Genomic DNA, 19,666 nt, shown 5'->3' with positions numbered 1-19,666 from the left:
CTGTGCTCAAGAGACTACTAGGTGTTTTGTGTAATGTCTATAAAAGCTCTTTAAGAAAGTGTAAACAGGGGCAAGTAGGTGGTGCACTGGATAGAGCACCAGCCCTGAAGTCGGGAAGACCTGAGTTCATATCCAGACTCAGACCAAACACTTGACACTAATGGTGTGACCCTGGGCAAGTCACTTAACCCCACTGCCTAACCAAATAAATAAATAAAATTTTAAAAAAATAAATAAAAATCATCTCCATCCCCTTCAGAACAGAAAGGAAAAAAGAGTCCCAGATCTAATTCTAGTAAGACGAGATGTATTTCTGGATGTCATTTTGGTCTTTTGAAGGTATTTCTCCAAAGAAACATTGTTACACATGGCGGGAAACAGTACTACAATTCCATAAATGGGTTAGGCACTATGGTCTTCGTGACAAGACCAATTTCAGCTTCATCCTCTGGGGATCAGCAATAGTGGGAAACAAGGAAGAAGCTGGTGAATGAAGTTTCCTTAGCTAGCATTCCCCATCCCTATCCCTCACCATAACCAGTCCTGCTGCTATATACTCAGAGGACCATACCATGGATTGGTACTGAGTACGGTGAAGTAAGAAGTACAAATAGGGGCTTCGAGATAGGCAGTCTCAGAAAGCAATGAGGTCTTAAGCAGGGAAGGTATAAGAAAATATCAAGCTTAAGCAGTGGGGAGAAAAGCAGCCCTTTTGGCCACCTCTTCCTTATGGCAGCTGTCTGGAGTGGTAGTTCCCATGTAAGATAGATACATTTGTTTTCCTAAGGGTCTCTAGGGTGCATGCCCTTTGAATGATTAAGGTCTCCTAATCTGACAATTAAGTGAATTAATTCATTCACACATTCCAAACAGTCCATATGGAGACCAATGGAACACATCCATGAAATGGCTAGCTCAGTTCTGGAGTACAGTTTGTAATGATGAACAGAGCTTAGTTAACTGGTATAGCATGAACTCCCAATTTTTCAAAACCACTTTCTAAACAACTGAGAAAGCAGTAACATGGTAATGATAATAAAGATACTTGACACATATAATTCTTTAAGTTTCACAAAGTACTTTATATGTATCATCTCAGTTGATCAATAAATTAGTGATAAACCATTTGCTGTTGTTCAGTGGTTCAGTCATGTCCAACTCTTCATGACCTCATGTGTGGTTTTCTTGACAAAGATACTGGAGTGGTTTGCCATTTCCTTCTCCAGTGGAGTAAGGCTAACAGAAGTTAAGTGACTTGCCCAGGGTCACACAGCTAGTGAATGTCTGAGGCCAAATTTGAACTCAGGTCTTCCTGATTCCAAGCCTGGTACTCTTATCCACTGCACCACCTAGCTGTCTCCTGTGGTGATAAACCATAATAACTAATAAGTTAAACTGAGAGGATAGCTGGAGAAAATACAGGCAAATCTTTGTCACATTTTCACAGGGCTTGTAGATAAAAATTTATGTTGAAATATCCAAAAGCAGAGAATGCTGAAGTGCTGGATCAAAAAGGAGAGGTTGGGAGATGAAGGAGAAGTTGAAAACGGAAAAAAATAAATTAACAAGGATATATTGTGTATCAAGTACTGCAATCACAAGAGAGGAAGAGATTACCCAGAGTGGGAGAAGAGAAAGAAACAGGATCCAAGAAATGGCCCCAGGAAAAACACTGTCAGTGGGAAATGTGAAAAGGGGATGACACTCATGCTCTGAAAGAACAATTAAACTGGTCACAGGAGGTCTTCAGAAGTCAGAGTCAGAGAAAACACTGAGGAACAAAAAGTAAATTATTGAACTGCTGTAATTCTTTCTTTAATGCTTTATTTTCCAGGCTGATTGGAAGCAAATATATTCAGGTCTCTTCTCTGGACTGAAGAACTGGGCTTCTATTTGTTGGAAGAGTCATAAATGTTAATGTCTTAAGACATCTCTAGGAAAAGAGAATATTTGACACTAGATTGATCCCCTCTGTCAGGTCATGCTCTATGCTCATGGATAAGGAAGAAAAAGCTACACGGCACTGAACTTAATATTAAGACAACTATATAACATATAGGTATAATTCTATTAATTCACTAAGTAATCACCAAACAGCACCAGGAGCAGGGCAGGTTAAATAGTCATAATGCAAAAGTTTAGAAATGAAATGATATTAGAAACAGACTTACAGATTTTGTGTTTTCCTTTGATAGGAAACTTCAGGATCATTTCTTGGGGATTTGTGCAGATGAAGACAAACGGAGAATCAGATTCTTGACTGAGGTCTGGGTACTGAAAAATATAAATATAAAAATCCAAGGAGTTGGGCTAGATGGGACGATATTTAAAATGTTCTAGGGGCAGCTAGGTGGCACAGTGGATATAGCACTGGCCCTGAAATCAGGAGGACCTTAGATCAAATCCAGCCTCAGACCAAACACTTGACACATACTAGCTGTGTGACCCTGGGCAAGTCACTTAACCCCAAATACCTAAAAAGGAAAAAATAAATAAATAAATAGATAGATAAATGAAATAAAATTTTTTAAAAATAAAATATTCTAACATTTTCTTCAAGAAACTCAAAATGTTCTATAGACTATACCTCATCAATACTGATAACATGCTACCAAATAGACAGGTGACAGGTAGTAAATCATCTCCCCATTTCACAGATAGGCAAGCAGAGAAAAACAAGGACACAGCAAGGACAAAATTGAAAATGAAACCTTAATCTCTCCCAAAGTGGTAGTGCTATACTTAAGAGTATAAAGCCTTTAATCTTTGAATTCTCATCTATTACAGGAAATATACAAAACAATTACATCAAAAGTACACTTGGCATCTTCCCAGAAGACAAATCAAAACTGACTTTTAGGAAAAAACCAACAATCCAGAGTTGGGAATCTTTGTTGTTGTTGTTCAGTCATTTCAGTTGCATCTGACTCTTACAGCCCTCATTTGGGAATACTGGAGTGGTCTGCCATTTCCTTCTCCAGCTCATTTTACAAATGAGAAAATGGAGGCAAAACAGGGTTAAGTGACTTGCCCACGGCCACACAATCAGTAAGTGTCTGAGGCTGAATTTGATTTGAAATCAGGTCTTCCTGACTCCAGGCCCATCATTCTATCCACTGCAACACCTAGCTGGCCCTGGAAAACTTACAGGTTTCCAACTATATTCACCTCAGAAACCTGAGTACTTCCTGGATTCAACTGAATAAAGCACTGTAAATTCTTAAGAAAATGAAAATATCTTAAGGAAATTTTGCCAGAAAGAGTGAACAGAGCTCTTCCATCACTTAACAGAAAGAAGATTCATTCTGAAAGGGATGAACATGCAAAAATCTGTCACTTTGGATGCAATCAAGTCTTGGTGAGGGTGAAAAGGTGACCTAAAAAAATAACTGTGAAAATGGTTTAGAATCCTGCTTCACATCACCAATGAGAACTAGATCTTTATGAGCAACCATGGCTCTTACTCCTTCTACTCTGGGAGTCAATGACACTAGAATAAAACTTAATGATCACTCAATCACATTTCAAGGCAACAGCTGGAGTCGGTGAAACATTTCTCTGGAGCTGTCCTAGCATTTCATGAGTACCCATCTAGCCACATATTCTTTTTGCTGAACTCAACCAGTAAAACTCACAAGCAAAATAGGGAAGATTCCACGAGCAGAAAAGTCAATTCCTTAGTTGCCACCATTAGGCTTTCTATTTCTATAGATTAAAATTTAACCATTTGAAATAAAATTCTACTTTTATTCACCTGCCAGGATGTACCCACAGAAATACTCTGTTGCAATTCATAGATAACAATATCTGGCATTCATATAGCCCTGCTTCCTATTCTCTCATTTGAGCCTCACAACAGCCTTATAAGGTAGGTATTTCAGGTTTTGTTATTTTTATTTTTAGAGATAAGAAAACTGAAACTTAGAGGCCCATAATTATTCAGCTAGTACTAAAGGGAAGATCTGAATCCAAGTCATTTCTGACTCCAAATACTGCACTTCATGTACTACACCAGAGTGTCAAACTCAAGACCCACAAAACTCTGGAGTGCAAACCAGATTAAAATATAATTCAGAAATGTTTAATAAATAAAAATATAATGTAGTACAGATAATGTTAATCTGTGGTCTTCTAAGTCAACATGCAGCCCAAAGGAATCTGTTTCTATCTGACACCACTACACTACCCCATGCTGCCTCTCTGAAAGCAGCATAAACTTCGAAAGTCAGTATTTTACAATCTTCTTTAGTAACTCTACTGCACACGATAGATAAGCAATGTGCTGCAGGAGGTAGGAGGTGCTCTTGGTTACTGTGGGTTCTGCCCACATATCATAGCTCTCAGCACAGAATGCTGCAGATCTTGCTCTGATAAGACCACAGCTTTCATTTAGCACAGCCTTATCACTGGATGAATCAGATGTTAAGCTGTGTGCAATTTGTATGTGTACATGAAGCCCCTTTATCTTTCCAGAGCTCAGGATGGAGAAGGTTCTAGTATGGACTAAAAAAAAAAGGTAAACTCTACATAAGGACTGCTCTGAGAACCACTGTCAGCTGATTTGGCAAAAACATGAGCAGAGGTTCTCACTGACATCTTTAAACTGAACACACCAGGAGCTGAAGCCCCAGCAGCTCACAGCTCCTCTTCTTCCATTATCCTGCCGTCTCCCCTCTGTAGCCTGGAGAGCGTCAAGGCCAGGAACAGGACTGCCAGCATTTCACAGTTCTGCTGTTTCAAAACTAAGAGCCAGGCAGGACAAGAGTTCAGGCTGAGTTAGAAGGAAGCTATGTAAATTATGTTCAGTGTTTGCCAGGGGAAACGGCTGGTTGGAAGGCCATTTCCTTCAGCAGCTTATGGGAGCTGTGAATCCTCTTACCTACTGGGAGGGTAAAACTGTCCTTTTAAATCCTTTGGATATGCAATGGCAGTGTTAATATTCTGGGTACTTCCAAACGTGGTTGTGGCCTTATAATTACCTATATTAAAGCCTACTCAATCAAACTTAACAGCAAAATTCATCATGGCAAGTTGAAGCCAAGACAGCACATATTGAAAATCAGTCTTCTGAGACAACATCTATGTATGAAAGAAGAGTCCATTCTACAATCTACTGCTTTCTTCAAACTAGATGTAAACTTGTCTCTTGAAAAGAAGCCAATATGAATCTGTATTAGATGAGCTTAGAATATTGTCCCATTGTATACTAATAAAATAATAGAATGACAAAAATAAAAAAATTTGAGATGAGATAATAAAGAGAAATGGCATGGTAAGAGATTTCCTATATATTTTTATGCCTTAAAGTGAAAATAAATATAGTACTCAACTTTCCTACTGCCCCCCAAAAGTAAGATATACATGTATATTTCCTTTGCCAGGCTCTACTGCATACTTCTATGGTGATTTAGAAGAGAAAAAAGATGCAAAGTAATATAAGGGATAAAGAAAACTGAGGCAAAAATGCTGGCAAAGGAACATGGATTATTCTTCACCATGAAATGCATTAAAGGAAAGTTATCTTGTCAGAGTCTTAATCCTTCTAAAATAATACATTTTGTCTAACTGGGGCCTGTAGGCAGCAATAAATCAGCCTTAACACGAAGGAATAAAAGCACCACACTTCACACTAACCAGTCAGAGGCATACAAAAAGCTGGTCTTTGCTGGGGAGTCATAAGAAAAAAATAGAAAAGATGTTTGTTGAAAGAAGGCGGCACCTGTGAAAGAGGAATATAGAACACTAACCAGGACAAGTCCAGGACCAACAGACTAGAGAAAGCAACAGGCTGCTTGAGTGAGGGAGCTTCTTAGGATTAAGCAACACAAAACAAAAAGGGAAATTCAAGTAAAGACACCCTAAAAAGTTGTTCCTGCTCTTTGATGTGTTGTGACTCCCGTCACCTGGTTTCCAGCCTGATGACTGGGGGAGGGGGACCCATTCTTCTTTCATGCCTCATAAGTTTCATAGCTGTCTAACATAACAGGTAATTAAGTGCTAAACAAGCATTTTCTCCTCCTCTCCAGAAGAAGATTGCTCACCAGTCAGCTAGAAAATATTTCTCTTGCTGCTTCCATAAGAGAGAAGAAATTCAGAGTTTTGGCAACTGGTGCTGACCCATAGCCAAAATGGTATTTACACCAATTTGGGAAGCCTGGAAATTAGGTTAGGTCTTGTACCAAAGTGATTAATAACTCCTAGAAACTATGGTGTGACCCCTCAGAAAGAATCCCAAGTGCTCTGAAAGTATTACCCTTTTCCAAATGGATAAGAAAATCTAAAACAATTACCCAGAAGAAATGCCATACAAAGGAAGTGCATTTACTGGGAGGTTTTCTTGGCTTGAACTATATGGAATTAGTAATCATGTTATGAAATCTGGTTTGCTGAAAGCCAACTCCAAGAAGACTAAGATGGTGAAACTCAGAAAGAGAAGGAAGTTATTTTAATAAAGTGCCCACAAGCACAACAAAACTAAAAGAGAATAATCTCAATCAATAATAATTCTCATTTACATTATTCTTCAAAGAGGTCAAGGCATTCATAGCACATATGGCACAATCAGGACTCACTATCCTTCCTGGAGGGCAAAACTGTTTTTTCCCTACTTCAGAGTAGTACCCTTTTCTTCAGGACAAAATGACTGCCATGTCATGACTCAACTATCAAGTGACTTGGGATGGATAAAGATAAACTAAAGATAAGCTGGAACAGAGCCCAGGAGCAACCTGGGCAGGCCTCTTGCCCAAGATTACTCATAAGAGCTGCCAGTTTAAGGTGGCAACAAATATGTCACAGAGGAAAGCAGCTTAGGAGCAAATAACCAACAGGTACCTATTGGGCACAGTGGCCATTTCTGGAAGGAACCAGGGCCTAAACTGTACCACCTCTGCTATAACCTCTCTTCCTCCCCATCTAACTGATCTCCTCTGAGTCCTCAACCTGCCAAAAGCAGTCACATACAAAAGTATCAAGTACAGATAATACAACTATCATGGCAACTTCCACAGAGCAGAGTTCTATCCTATCTATCCTAAACACTTAGTAGCAGCAGGACCCTGGACAAGTCATTTAACCTCTGCTACCTTAGTTTCCTCAACTGTAAAAGGAAAATAATCATAGTACCCACCACCCAAGGTTCCTGTGAGAAATGAAATAGTATTTGTACAGTGTTTTAGCACAGTGCCTAGCACAAAGTAGGCACTTAATACTTGTTTCCTTCCTGCTTCCTTCCTAACCTATGGTTAAAATTATGAAAGCCAGAAGTAAATTGTTCTCATCAAGGACTCTATACTAATATATCTTTAATAATGAACATAAAGGGAGCAGCTAGGTGGCACAGTGGATAGAGCTCCAGCCTTGGAGTCAGGAGGACTCAAGTTCAAATCCAGCCTCAGAAAACTTGACACTTACTAGCTGTGTGATCCTGGGAAAGTCACTTAATCCCAACTGCCTCACCAAAAAAAAAAAAGCAAAATAATAATAAATAAAATAATATTTTAAAAAATAATGGACACAAGAACTACCTCGAAAACAATATCAAACTGCCTAAGGCACTTCCCAATTCTGGATTAAGAAGTATCAGAAGCTAGCTCTTCTACCTCAAGTAACAACTGCAGCTATAGAGCAAAGCTCAGGGAATTCACTGATCTCATTTTGTGTTTAAGTACAAGCAATCTTCCCCACCAGTTCTTTCTCATCAAGTAACACTTGCTAAGTGCACTGGGGAGGCGAGGCACTGTGCTATCTACTTTCTTAGTGGATAGAATGTTCACATTAAAACTACTGAAAGACCTATCAATGGTAAGCAGTATCTTTTCTGATCCAATTTCTGATCATAGTTCATATTCACCTTATGAATCTAAATCCCAGCAGCAGTTATCTATCACCCCTGGGTCATTACTTCTCTTTTATCAAAAAGTTCAACACCTAACTCACTCTCTTCCTCCCCACTCCAACTCTTGCCCTCATACTAGGTAACCTGAACCTGAACTGGGGAAGCCTTCCAAACCAGCCCCTTCACCAAACCCTTTCAACAAAGGATTTTGAGCTATCCTTTATTAAGAAAACAAAAGCCATTTTCCACGAGCTTCCTCTCTTTACATCTCAAAACCTCTTGATGTCACCTGAAAAAGAGGTGGCCTTTCTCCCAACAAGACTAATCCCTCTATGTGTATCCTTGATCCCATCTCTCTCCTCTGCCACACTGCCCTATAATCACCCCACTGTCCTCTAATAATCAATCTCCCCTTCCATTGACTCCTCCCTTGATGCCTACAAACTTGATTAGGTCTCCCCCATCCTTAAAAATCCTTCACTTGACCCTGCCATACCCTCAAGTTATCATCCTCTTTTTTCACAGCCAAATTCTGAGAAAAAGCTAACTACTCTCATAGGCTCTATTTCCTCTCCTCTCACTCCTTGACCCTTTGCAATCAGACTTCTGACCTCATCACTTTACTGAAACTGCTCCCTCCACAGTTTCCAATTATCTTTTAATTGTCAAATCCAGTAGCCTTCTCTCAATACTCATCCTTCTTAACCTCTCTGCAGTATATGACATTGCTGACTACCTTCTCCTTCTGCATATTCTATTCTCTTTGGATTTTCATAACACTAATTTCTCCTCCTCCACCTCCTATCTTCCTTCTTAGATTCCTTTGTTCACGAATATCCCATTCGATAACTATGAGTATACATCAAGGATCTGTCCTGAGCCTTCTCTTCTCTTTTCACTGACTCTCTTGATGATCCTCATCAGGTGCCATGGATTAAATGATTATATCTATCCAGATGATTCTCACATCTATATATCCAGCATGGTCTTTATCCTAAACTCCAGTTCCACATCACCAATTGCCTATTAGATATTTTGGACTGTATCTACCCTAGGCATCTTAAATTCATATATCCAAAAATAAGTAATTATCTTCCCTTCTGTCCCACTCCCACCAACTCCTCTTCCTAACTTCCCAACTTTTTCTGTCAAGGACACCACTGTACCTCCAGTCACTTAGGCTCATGATCATAGAGTCATCTCCTTCACACTCCCTTACCCCTATTACAAATTATTTGCCTACATCTTATTGATTCTATCTCCCCAACATATCTTCTACCTATTACCTGGTCTCCACTTGTTCAGTGACCTTGACTTCTTCATGTCCTTAGCACCTTTCACCTGGATCTTGCAATTGCCTCATAACTGATCTCCTCAAGTCTCTCCCCTTTTTGATCTATCCTCCACACAGTGCCACAGTGATATTCCTAAGGCAGTAGTCTGACCATGCTCATTAAACTCCAGTGGCTCCCTATTTCATCTAGGATCAAATAAAAATTCCTGTTTGGAATCTAAAGCCCTTACAACCAGACTCCAGCCTAACTTTACATCCCTATTAACTCTCCTTCATACACTCTGTGATCCAACCCAATTAGCTTTCAAACACATGACACTCGGTCTCTGCAGTCTGTACCCCCTCTACTAATACCTCTTAGAATCCCTAAGTTTCTTCAAAGCTGAACTCAAATGTAGCCTACTATATAAGGCCTTTCCTCCCCCAATTACCTTGTATTTATTTTGTATAAATAGATATAGTGTTTTTCCCTACATGATATGAACTCCTTGAAGGTAGGAACTTCTATTTTTATCTCTGTAGTCCTAGCACCCAGCAGTGCCTGGCACACAGCAGGTATGCCAATAAATGCTTATTGACTGATTAATGAAAACTACAAAAAAAAAAGAAAAAGAAAAAGAAAAAGAAAGACCAAAAAACTTCTCTTGCTTAGTCCTGAAGGTTTCAAGTTGTTTCTGGACAATGAAACTGATAAAAGCTCTGTCACTTGAATCACAAATTAGAATGTATAAAACCTCAAGTAGTTCAATGCAGGTTCCTGTAAACTGAACTACATAGGGTATGGAGGACTCTTATAACTTCAAACAAATGAAATCTTGATGGCCTTGGTTTACCTATCTATAAAACAGGAATTTATGTTAACTTCATGAAGCAATGGGGAAGCTACAAATAATGTAATATTCTTCAGATAAAAGCCAAATAGTATACTATTATAGAAATCAAATATTATATTTCACCCCCTCAAGAATAAACACAATAAAAAACACCATGTTCTTCTGATACTTAAAAAATGTAGATGGGTTCTTCCTTAAGCCACATTCAAACAGGCTTCTGATAAAAAGACTGAAGATAACTCTAAAGATAGTCAGACACTGATAAATGATCACGTCTTCACGGGAACTCTGAAAATTCACTTAATCTCAATGAAATGTGCTGAGATTTTAAGAAAATTGCCTAAGGTACTACTGGCTTTTCTGTTACATTTAAGTTCCAATGAATTGCAAAAGGTCCTTATACAACAAGGGCTTTTGCTGACAAACAAGGTTTTCAGCTCATACTTTTCAGACATTGTCTTCGTACCTCCTTTGGATTTCTAGGTCCATATGCTAAGAAGTCTTTAGGACAAAGTAGAAGAGATGTTTTTATGTACTTTTAGATACAAACAGGAATCTAGCATCTAATTTTGCTAGAATAAGATATTGTTTCCTGGGGGCAGTTAGGTGGCGCAGTGGATAAAGCACCGGCCCTGGATTCAGGAGGACCTGAGTTCAAATCCGGCCTCAGACATATAATACTTACTAACTGTGTGACCCTGGGCAAGTCACTTAACCCCACTGTCTAACCAAAAAAAATAATATCTATATATTGTTTCCTTCATCTTTTAATTTCTTGCTCAGTCCCACAATGGTACCCTGATCTTTATAAACCTCACTTTTATAAAACCCTTTTACTCTAGTTACAGAAAGATGACCTCTTCTTGATGTTTGAATGCTATCACAGAAAGGAATCCAAATAATAATCCTTTCCCTCACTAGACAACTGTCCTCCTACTGATGTTACAGCAATAGCATAAAAGTATTTAGTAGCAGAAACACCTTAGCATAGATTTGGAGTCTTGATTATTATATTAGTCAGAAGGAAGAATGGACTAAGCAGGCAAAGGAAGATGGCTTCAGTTCAGAAGAAAGAGAATAATCAATGATACTTCAGATTTCAGACAAATCAGACTGCTCATTGAATGTAGTGATAAAAATAGCACATATAGATATATACACAGAAACAAAAGTCACCAACCCAACTTTTTGTTTGAAAGCCGGTTAGGTCTAGACTAGACTATACGTGTAAGGAGAGAGCTCTGCTCACAGCCACAGCTGCTAATGGTTATGGATCTGGCAATCAAAATGTCTTTTGTTAAAAAAAAAAGTTATCTGCCTTACTATTGAGGTTACAAACCAAAGCCTTGATGCATTGTTACAGTCAACATCCTCCCTGCTGTTTTTGAGAGCTTACATCTGCTGCTGGCAGATAAAACACTGGCAAACAGCATGGGTTTCTTCTAGGGGAATGCAAGAAAAGCTTTACTAGATAGCCATCCTTTCCCTTTCTCTCCACAGTCAAGCCCTTAAGGTCTCTCAGTTTCACTCCTACTCTAGCAAGGGTTGAGCACTTGCCACTGTTGAAAAGCCTGGAGGGATTCCTTTTGGCACGGAACAACCATGCCAGCCACACTACCCATGGGGAATGAAAGGCAGATATGTTAGCAGCCTGGGGAAAAACATTTTACACACACATTTTAACAGCCACTTATCCAGTATAGCCACACTTGACTTTAAAATTCCCACTAATAAAACTCCTTGGATTTCAGGGAACTCAGACGATCACATTATGCCAAAGAACAGTTTATGTGTACAATATTTTAACTTATCTAGAAAAGGCCAAGGGCACAAGACAGGGAAATAAATAACAGTGCTGGGCTAAGGAAAGGGAAACTAAACAATAAAATAGACAAAAGAACTGACCAAAGTCATTTTAAACAGATTAAGTTTAAAATCCCTGCCTTGGTATTAGTATTCTAATCATCATCATCATCATCATCATCATCATAACAGAAAATGTTTGCATAGCACTCTAAGGTTTGCAAATAGCTTTATATAAATACAACAACTCAGTGAGGTAGATCTTCTTTTAAGGATAATTATCTCCAGATAATAATGAAGATGAGGAAATAATAACAGATGAGGGAATTGAGGCACAGAAAGGGTATGAGACTTGCCCATAGTCACAGAATTGTGTGAGGTAGAATCTGAATCCATGCATCTATCTAATGCTATTCCTACTGTATCATGCTGCTTCTCAGAAATGTCTAAGACAATGTCATACAATATAGTAGTGAAAAATGGGCCTTTTAAGGCAGTAGGGAACAGTAGGTTTATGATATAAATTCCTAAGTGCTCCTTTCTCAGTTACTGAAATAAAAGGCATAACAGGCCTAGACTAATCTTCTCTGACCACCCCTTCCACATCCTCCTGTGTCCCCTATCCCCACGGTTTTCTCAGAAGAAAGAAATAATACTACTAAAATTGACTAAGTATTTGCTGTCCATACCTTAAGAAACATTACTCCAAACAGACCCAAGTAGGCCATCTGGATGATCTTAGCAGTTCACAAAGGACAAATAAAGATCCAAAGCCAGATCTTCCAAAAAAAGAGTTAAGATCCTTACACAATGAGGAAACCCAGGATAAGATTGTCAGCTCCAAACACACTCAAGTATTGTGCTCAATTACAAAGGAAAAAAGGTGGAAAATTGACACTAGGGGACGGAGTAGTTGTTCCAGATGATGAAAAAGACTATAAGCTTCTAGCAATTTAGCATAATGCTAAAAATCAAGGGAATTCATAAAGAGAGTTGCCAGCTTCTACAGCTGGGAACAGAGGGGAGAATTGCTGCAGGTCCAGAGGTGACTCAGAGCCCTTAGGAGAGAAAATATAGAACCTAAGGATGATGAAAAGTGCTGATCTCATTGGGCCCTTTTGAAAAGCCAAATGCTCTGTTATTATTTCGTACTTCCATTACTCCAAAAGTACTTTATACTACTGAATCCAAGTCTTCCATCCCTTTCTGGCTGATTTGGAGAAGCTAGAAAAGAAAAAAACCAAAACTGGTAGATATGCTCTTATGCCTGTTGCTTATTGGGGTGATTAGTGGGGAAGAAAGTATCTACTCCAAAAATCTAAATCTATTAATTAATTCTCTCAAATTCTCTCTCTACCTCTCTCACAGACAGAGAAATCTGATGTGATTCGCTTTTAAAACATAAATTAATTGGGATGGTACAATATTAAAATAATTCACACAAAGATGTTACTGACTTAGTGGAAGCAATGAAAAAAATGAGAAAAAAAGTATAGAAAAGCTAGTTGTAACAGGTATAAGGGGGTAGGTGGAGATATGAAGTCAGATTGTGTTTACTTCACAATTTTGCCCAGAGCTGAGCCCCACTGTTTAACAGAAAGAGTATAGACAAGACAGAGAATAAATAATTGGGTATGTATGTGTATACAGTATACATGAATATACTGTTCACATGCAAAAAAGCTAAGGAAATAGGGTTAAGGAAAGGGACATCAAACAAAAACAAGAGCATGGACACCTCAGAAGAAATGTTATTTTGAGACATAAAGAAAATAGCTTTTATCTTCTAAAACTGTCTAGACAGGAGAAGCAGGGAAGGGGTATAAAAAGAAAGGTAGTAAGATAACAATGAACAAAGAGAAAAAAGCCTGGTAAGGAAAAAAGTTCCACTGAGAATTTTCAGCTAAAGACTGTTTCTTTATATGTGATAATAGAAGCTCTACAGCTATATCCAGAAAGCTAGACTGTGAGGAAAGCACTTAAAGCATGGTCCAGGGATGAACTTCCCCACCTTGGATTTCTTCCAGAATGTTAGTTTATAAAACACTGAGACTCTAGATTTTAAGATTTTATCCTAAAGGTCTTCAGCTCCCTCTGCTGTTCACAAATGCCCTAATTTAGTTAGGTCAGACTTCAGAGACACAAGAACATCCAAGTTAAAGTTAAGGCTGACCCTTAAAATATATTGGCCATAAACATACACCTCTGGCTTGGACTGCTTGCCCCAAGGGCATAAGCAATTACATTTTATTTTCCAATTAGTTAATCAATTTGACAGTCAGATACTTCTTCCCAACAGAAAGAAAAGTAATTTTAAAGACAGATTCTAAAGGGGTGAGGAAGCAGTCTTGCCACATTTGTTGCTATAATTTTGGCAGCAATGTTTTATTTTGGTTTTTTTCCCCAGGAACAGATCAATAATGTTCCTTTTGCCAATAACATAGACCTTCTGCGTACCAGGAAATAAAATGGCACATGTTAAAGTTCTCTGAGTTCTTGCCTTGTTTTTTCATTCCCCGGTACCTCCTTCGCATAAGCTTCTCCACATCTCTCTAAATTCCAGTTGATATTATCTAGGATCATAAGACTGAGTGAGAATAGACTTTTGACTATCTATCCACCCCCAACCATGCCCTCTCTTTTCCTCTTCTCATTTTACAGAGAAGATAAAAATAAGCTCTGAAGAGGTGAAATGGTTTGTCAAGGAAACAGGTAAGTAACACCCAAGATTTAAGCCAGGTTCTCTGACCCCAAATTTAGTGTTCTTTTCACCTTTCACTACACCACGCTGCATTTTCCCATCCCAATGATAATCTGTGATGAAGCATTTGCAAGTAAGCTCCACTAGCACATTTTTAGGGAAACAAATCAAACATCTTCCCACATAAGTATCCCCCACTCACCTGTTCCTTAAATTGCTCTTGAGGCAAGCAGTCATTCAGGTCCACACAACCAAGGAGACATCCTGATGGATAATCACGGGGAAATTCCAAATCTGAATCAAAAATATCAAAAACTTTATATAAAATTCCCTCTTCTCTGACAGTGTCCTCCAGAAACCTGTTATAAATTATGAGTGGATAACTTTTCCATGGGCAGCAAATTGGCAGTGTGGATAGAGTGCCAGGCCTGGAATCAGGAACACTCATCTTCCTGAGATCAAATCTGGCCTCAGATGCTGACTAGTTCTGTGACCCTGGGCAAGTTACTTAACCATTTTTGCCTCAGTAGGATCATCTGTAAAATGAGCTGGAGAAGGAAATGGCAAACCAGTCCAGTATCTTTGCCAAGAAAACCCCAAACAGAGTCATGAAGAGTTGGACACAACTGAAATGACTGAACAACAAACTTTTCCGTTATTATTTTCTTACTGTGAAGAGTCAAGGAATTTGATGAGGTTTTTATTTGGCACAATTTTTTTTTTAAGGAAAATCTGGTGAGTTCTTAATTTTATGTACCAGAACACCAGCAGAGCTGGCAATGATTTTCCTCTCACAATTTTTTGTTTCCATTGATATCTTGCGTTTTCATGTTACTTACATATTTTAATATTTTTCCCCTTCCCCCTTCCCAGACAGCTATCCCTTACAACAAAAAGTAAAAAAGAGAAAAAATGTTCAGTAAAATCAACATATAAAAAATGTTCAGTGTTCCATGCCCACAGTTTCCCACATCTCCACAAAGAAACAGGGGAAGTGCCTTCTCCTAGGTCTTCTTTGGGAAAGCCTTGGTCATCACAATCTCACAGCATTCATTTTTTATCATCTTGTTGCTGTTGTTCTTTCCGTTTTCATTGTTGTAGTCATTGTGTACACCGTTTTGCTGGATCTCCCTATGTCTCTTTGTATTACTTCAGCTGTGTTACCCTTGGTCACTATACCTTAATTTCCTCATCTGCAAAAATGGTGGGAGGTTGGATTTGATAGCTTTTAAGGTCCCTTTCAGCTCCGAATGGATGGTTCTGTTATTCTAATACAAGTGTTTCAATACTTCTCTGTGTTCCTTATATTTGTTGCCTTCTACAGGCAATACTGCCTACAGAACAGGACTATTCTTTTACATATATGTATCACAAATTCCTTAGCCATTCTTAAATTGTTTCTAGCCCTTTATTACTATCAAAAATGCTGCCATAAATATTTTCTTGTATATGGGGCCTTTCTACTTATTATTGACCTCTCTAGAATATATGGCTAAGCCAGTGGAGCACTGGGTCAAAGGATATAGTCAATTTAATCACTTTCTTAGTAGAATTCCAAATTGCTTTTCAGAATGGTTGGATCAATTCACAGCTCCACGAAGAGGACATTAGTGTGCTTGTCTTTCCACATCAATATTTCTCCTTACAATCCTATTGTCTCACGAACTGTTTAGTCTCACATTCCAGTGGTCCTAGGCTCTGCTGACCCTCCACTAACCCAGTAATAACAAATATTTAACAATTTACCTATTATGAAGATGACAAAATCCTCAGCCTCAAGCAGGTTACGTTTTATTGTCCCACAGTCTCATCTTCAGCATTTAAAACTTGTTGAATTTCACTTGATCAGAGACATCCAAATTTTTTTAGTAATGGGCCACATGATCAGAAATCAATTTGTGCAGCCGATATTAATTTTTTTATTGATAACAATGGTGAAATATAGTTGCAAAGCTATGCAAAAACATGAGTGCTTTAGCACTAACATAAAAGCAGTCCAAAACTTTTTCATCAACTTTATTCATATAAAAGTTCATAGCGAGTGCTAGTCATTGACCAGTTCTGATCAACTCAATGAAAATAATGAAATTTAGTAGGTTAAACTATTCCTGCATACTGCCAGGTATACTGTGTCAAACAAAGTACATCTAAATTTTGACTCTCGGCTTATTGATGGTGGCTCACAGTCTTGATTTTGGCAATTTTGTGAAAGAAAATGAGAGAAAGAAGCTCAAATATTGAACACAGAGTTTGGATAGTGCCAGACATTCCAGGTTATTACGAACTACTAGTCTACTAAGTGCATTCATGCTAGCTAAGTAGATGGAATTTTTTCACTAAAAATCTCAGGCAGATTGCATTTGGCCTGTGGTTCACGCTGTATGTATGGTCCTTAGGACAACTGGAGATCTGGCAATAAAGAAAGGCAGCTGCCACAGGTATTAAGAGAAAAATTATTTTTCTGGAGAGAGAAACCATAAAAAGTCAAATTACAGATGTTTAAAAAATTACGAATTATAACAGCCCAATTGGACCTATCCTTTGAAGGAAGTATATGCTTTCTATTGATTTTTGGTGAGGCCTTAAGTACAGAAATATTGTTACAGCACAACTTTAACTCTTTTTTTTTAAGATTCATTAATTTATTTAATTTTAGTTTTCAACATTCACCTCCACAAGATTTTGAGTTCCAAATTTTCTCCCCATCTTGTCCCTCCCCCAACCTCAAGGCAGCATGCACCCTGAATACCCTTTCCCCTAATCTGCTCTCCTTCTATCTCCACGCCCCCCACTTCTCTTATTCCCTTCCTCTTCTATTTTCCTGTAGGGAGGCATAGATTTCTGTATAACTCTGCCTCTTTTGATTTTTAAACCTGTTTTTCAGCTTAGTCCTGGATCTCTTTCTGCTTCTTCAACAAAAAAAGGCAGAAAGGCAAACACCTACATTCCCACCACATTTAGACCTTCTACAATTTAGCTACTGATAATCTAAATATGAGACCTTTTTCAAATGACCAATGAGTGGATACATTAAAGAAAGGATGGAGTCATATCAATCATGATATTTTTACTATAAGTGAAACCAGAAGATAAAAGGAAGTTGCATTTACATGAAAGGATGGATCAGAGTTTCAACCTGGGAGAATCAAGTGATGGAGTTGCCTTTGTTGTACATTCTAGAGCAACAAGAAGCATCATTTCCTGGGTTACTTAGTGACTTCATATGGCAGTACTCATGAGAAGAATCAGCAAGGTGATCACCATGAAAATAAGTGCAACATATGCATCAATGTCTGTTGCAAAGAAGATTGCAGAGCAATTCTAAAATTACTTAATAAGACCCTCCAAATTAGGTCAATATATACTTTAATACTCCATGACTTTAAAGCAAAGGTGACCTCAGCAGAAGAAGGTGAAAAACATAACTCAGGAGTAAAAAATGGGAGGGGCAAAAATTGGTAGACTAAGGTCATAGATTAGACAGAAATCTCATACTTTCTTTCAGAAGAGTTAGGGCATAAGATGTGATGAACATCAATTAACATAATAAAAAATGAAGTTAATTACTTTTTAATGGCAAGGAAATGGTTGGTTAGAAATACAGAAGTAATTTTCAAATCAACTATTTTGTGTACAAAGAGGCCACTGACTTATGAGAGTAAAGACCAAAATCAATACCAGACTAGAATACAAATGAGAAGCTATGGCATACAACTGACCTGTTTAAATGAGCCGCTGCTGCCAAAAATGAGAACTAGATGAAAGAACAAATATCGACATAGGCTAGTACCCTTCCTTAAGGACATTTAATTGATTTAACTCAATCATCACAAGGCCAAAAAAGTACAGAAATGGCCTTACCTAGCAAACCCTTATATCTCCCAGCAAGAAAAAAGACATGGCAGCCAGGGGGAACTTCCATATAGAACATGAACTCATGTGTAAGCTCTTATATAGGAGGACAGTAGATAAGGGACATCATGACCTCATAAAACAGGTATTATAGGAAAAAATAAGTTTTCAGAAAGCTTGGTGTAAGACTCAATTATGTCCATTCCAACGGCATTTAAGGATGAAATTTTAAGGACAGCAACAGGAAAAATAAATTTAAGGATTCTTATGGCAAACATCAGAATATTTGATATGTCAAAGGAGGAAACAGAAATACCACTAAAGAAAACAAAGATGGGTAGAACGATTGTTGAAAGTTTGTGTGTGAGGTGACACAATTTTTAAGGCACTAAGGGACAGATTCTCAAGGTATCAGAAAAAACAGGGGCAGCTAGGTGGCGCAGTGGATGGAGCACCGGCCCTGAAGTCAGAAGGACCTGAGTTCAAATATGGTCTCAGACCAAACACTTGACACTTACTAGCTGTGTGACCCTGGGCAAGTTACTTAACCTCAATTGCCTTCAAGAAGAAAAAAAAAAGAAAGAAAGAGCAGAGGATACAAAAGTCTTGGAAAAAATTATAGACCTGTGAAACAAAAAAGGTGTCTGAGAAAACATAAATATCAACTCAAATGCCCACTTACCCATATTTACAAATTTTTCATAAGAATAATCTGTACATGCATCAAGGGCATCATTGATAAAGGTATGAGAAGGGAAAAAGTAGATTTCTGTAAATGTTGTTACACAGTCAATCACATCTTTACAGTCACACAACAGACTGAAAGACATAAAGGAACAAGATTCCACAGTGCTTACTTTTTAGTGATGATAAGCCTACATTTGATTCAGTATAACAAACTACTATCTTAAAGGCTCCCACCTAAAAAGATGGAAGAGATCTATCATATGTTAATAATAGGTAACCTTTAAACAGTGCTTAGAGGGGCAGCTAGGTGGCACAGTGGATAGAGCACCGACCTTGGATTCAGGAGGACCTGAGTTCAAATCCGGCCTCAGACACATAACACTTACTAACTGTGTGACCCTGGGCAAGTCTCTTAACCCCACAGCCTAACCAAAAAATAAATAAATAAACAGTGCTTACGATGCTAAGAGCTTTACAATTATGTCATTTGATCTTCACAACAATTCAGGGAAGCTCTTATTATTTGCATTTTACTGAGGCAAACAAAGGTTAAATGACTTGCCCAGGGTCACATAGCTAGTAAGTTTCTGAAGCCAAATTTTACCTAAGGTCTTCTTGACTCTAGGTCCAGCACTCTATCTACCACATCACCTAGCCAT

General features: G+C 38.3%; 1 protein-coding gene across 7 annotated transcripts in view; it reads right to left on the bottom strand.

Moving 5' to 3' along the window:
* TRIP4 (thyroid hormone receptor interactor 4) overlaps positions 1-19,666 on the bottom strand; it is a 45,140-nt gene that overhangs the window by 3,394 nt on the left and 22,080 nt on the right. For all 7 annotated transcript variants that reach the window (XM_020983726.2, XM_078151203.1, XM_078151205.1 and 4 more), the window contains 2 exons: positions 14,671-14,762; positions 2,172-2,274 (listed from right to left, as the gene is read on the bottom strand). In XM_020983726.2, the coding sequence (XP_020839385.1) occupies positions 2,172-2,274; positions 14,671-14,762 (195 nt within the window). The remainder of the gene's footprint in view (positions 1-2,171; positions 2,275-14,670; positions 14,763-19,666) is intronic.

This window comes from Phascolarctos cinereus, unplaced genomic scaffold (genome assembly GCF_003287225.1).
Source record: "Phascolarctos cinereus isolate Bilbo 61053 unplaced genomic scaffold, phaCin_HiC Scaffold_3;HRSCAF=262, whole genome shotgun sequence".
Taxonomy (NCBI): domain Eukaryota; kingdom Metazoa; phylum Chordata; class Mammalia; order Diprotodontia; family Phascolarctidae; genus Phascolarctos; species Phascolarctos cinereus.
This window is presented reverse-complemented; position numbering and strand designations above follow the sequence as displayed.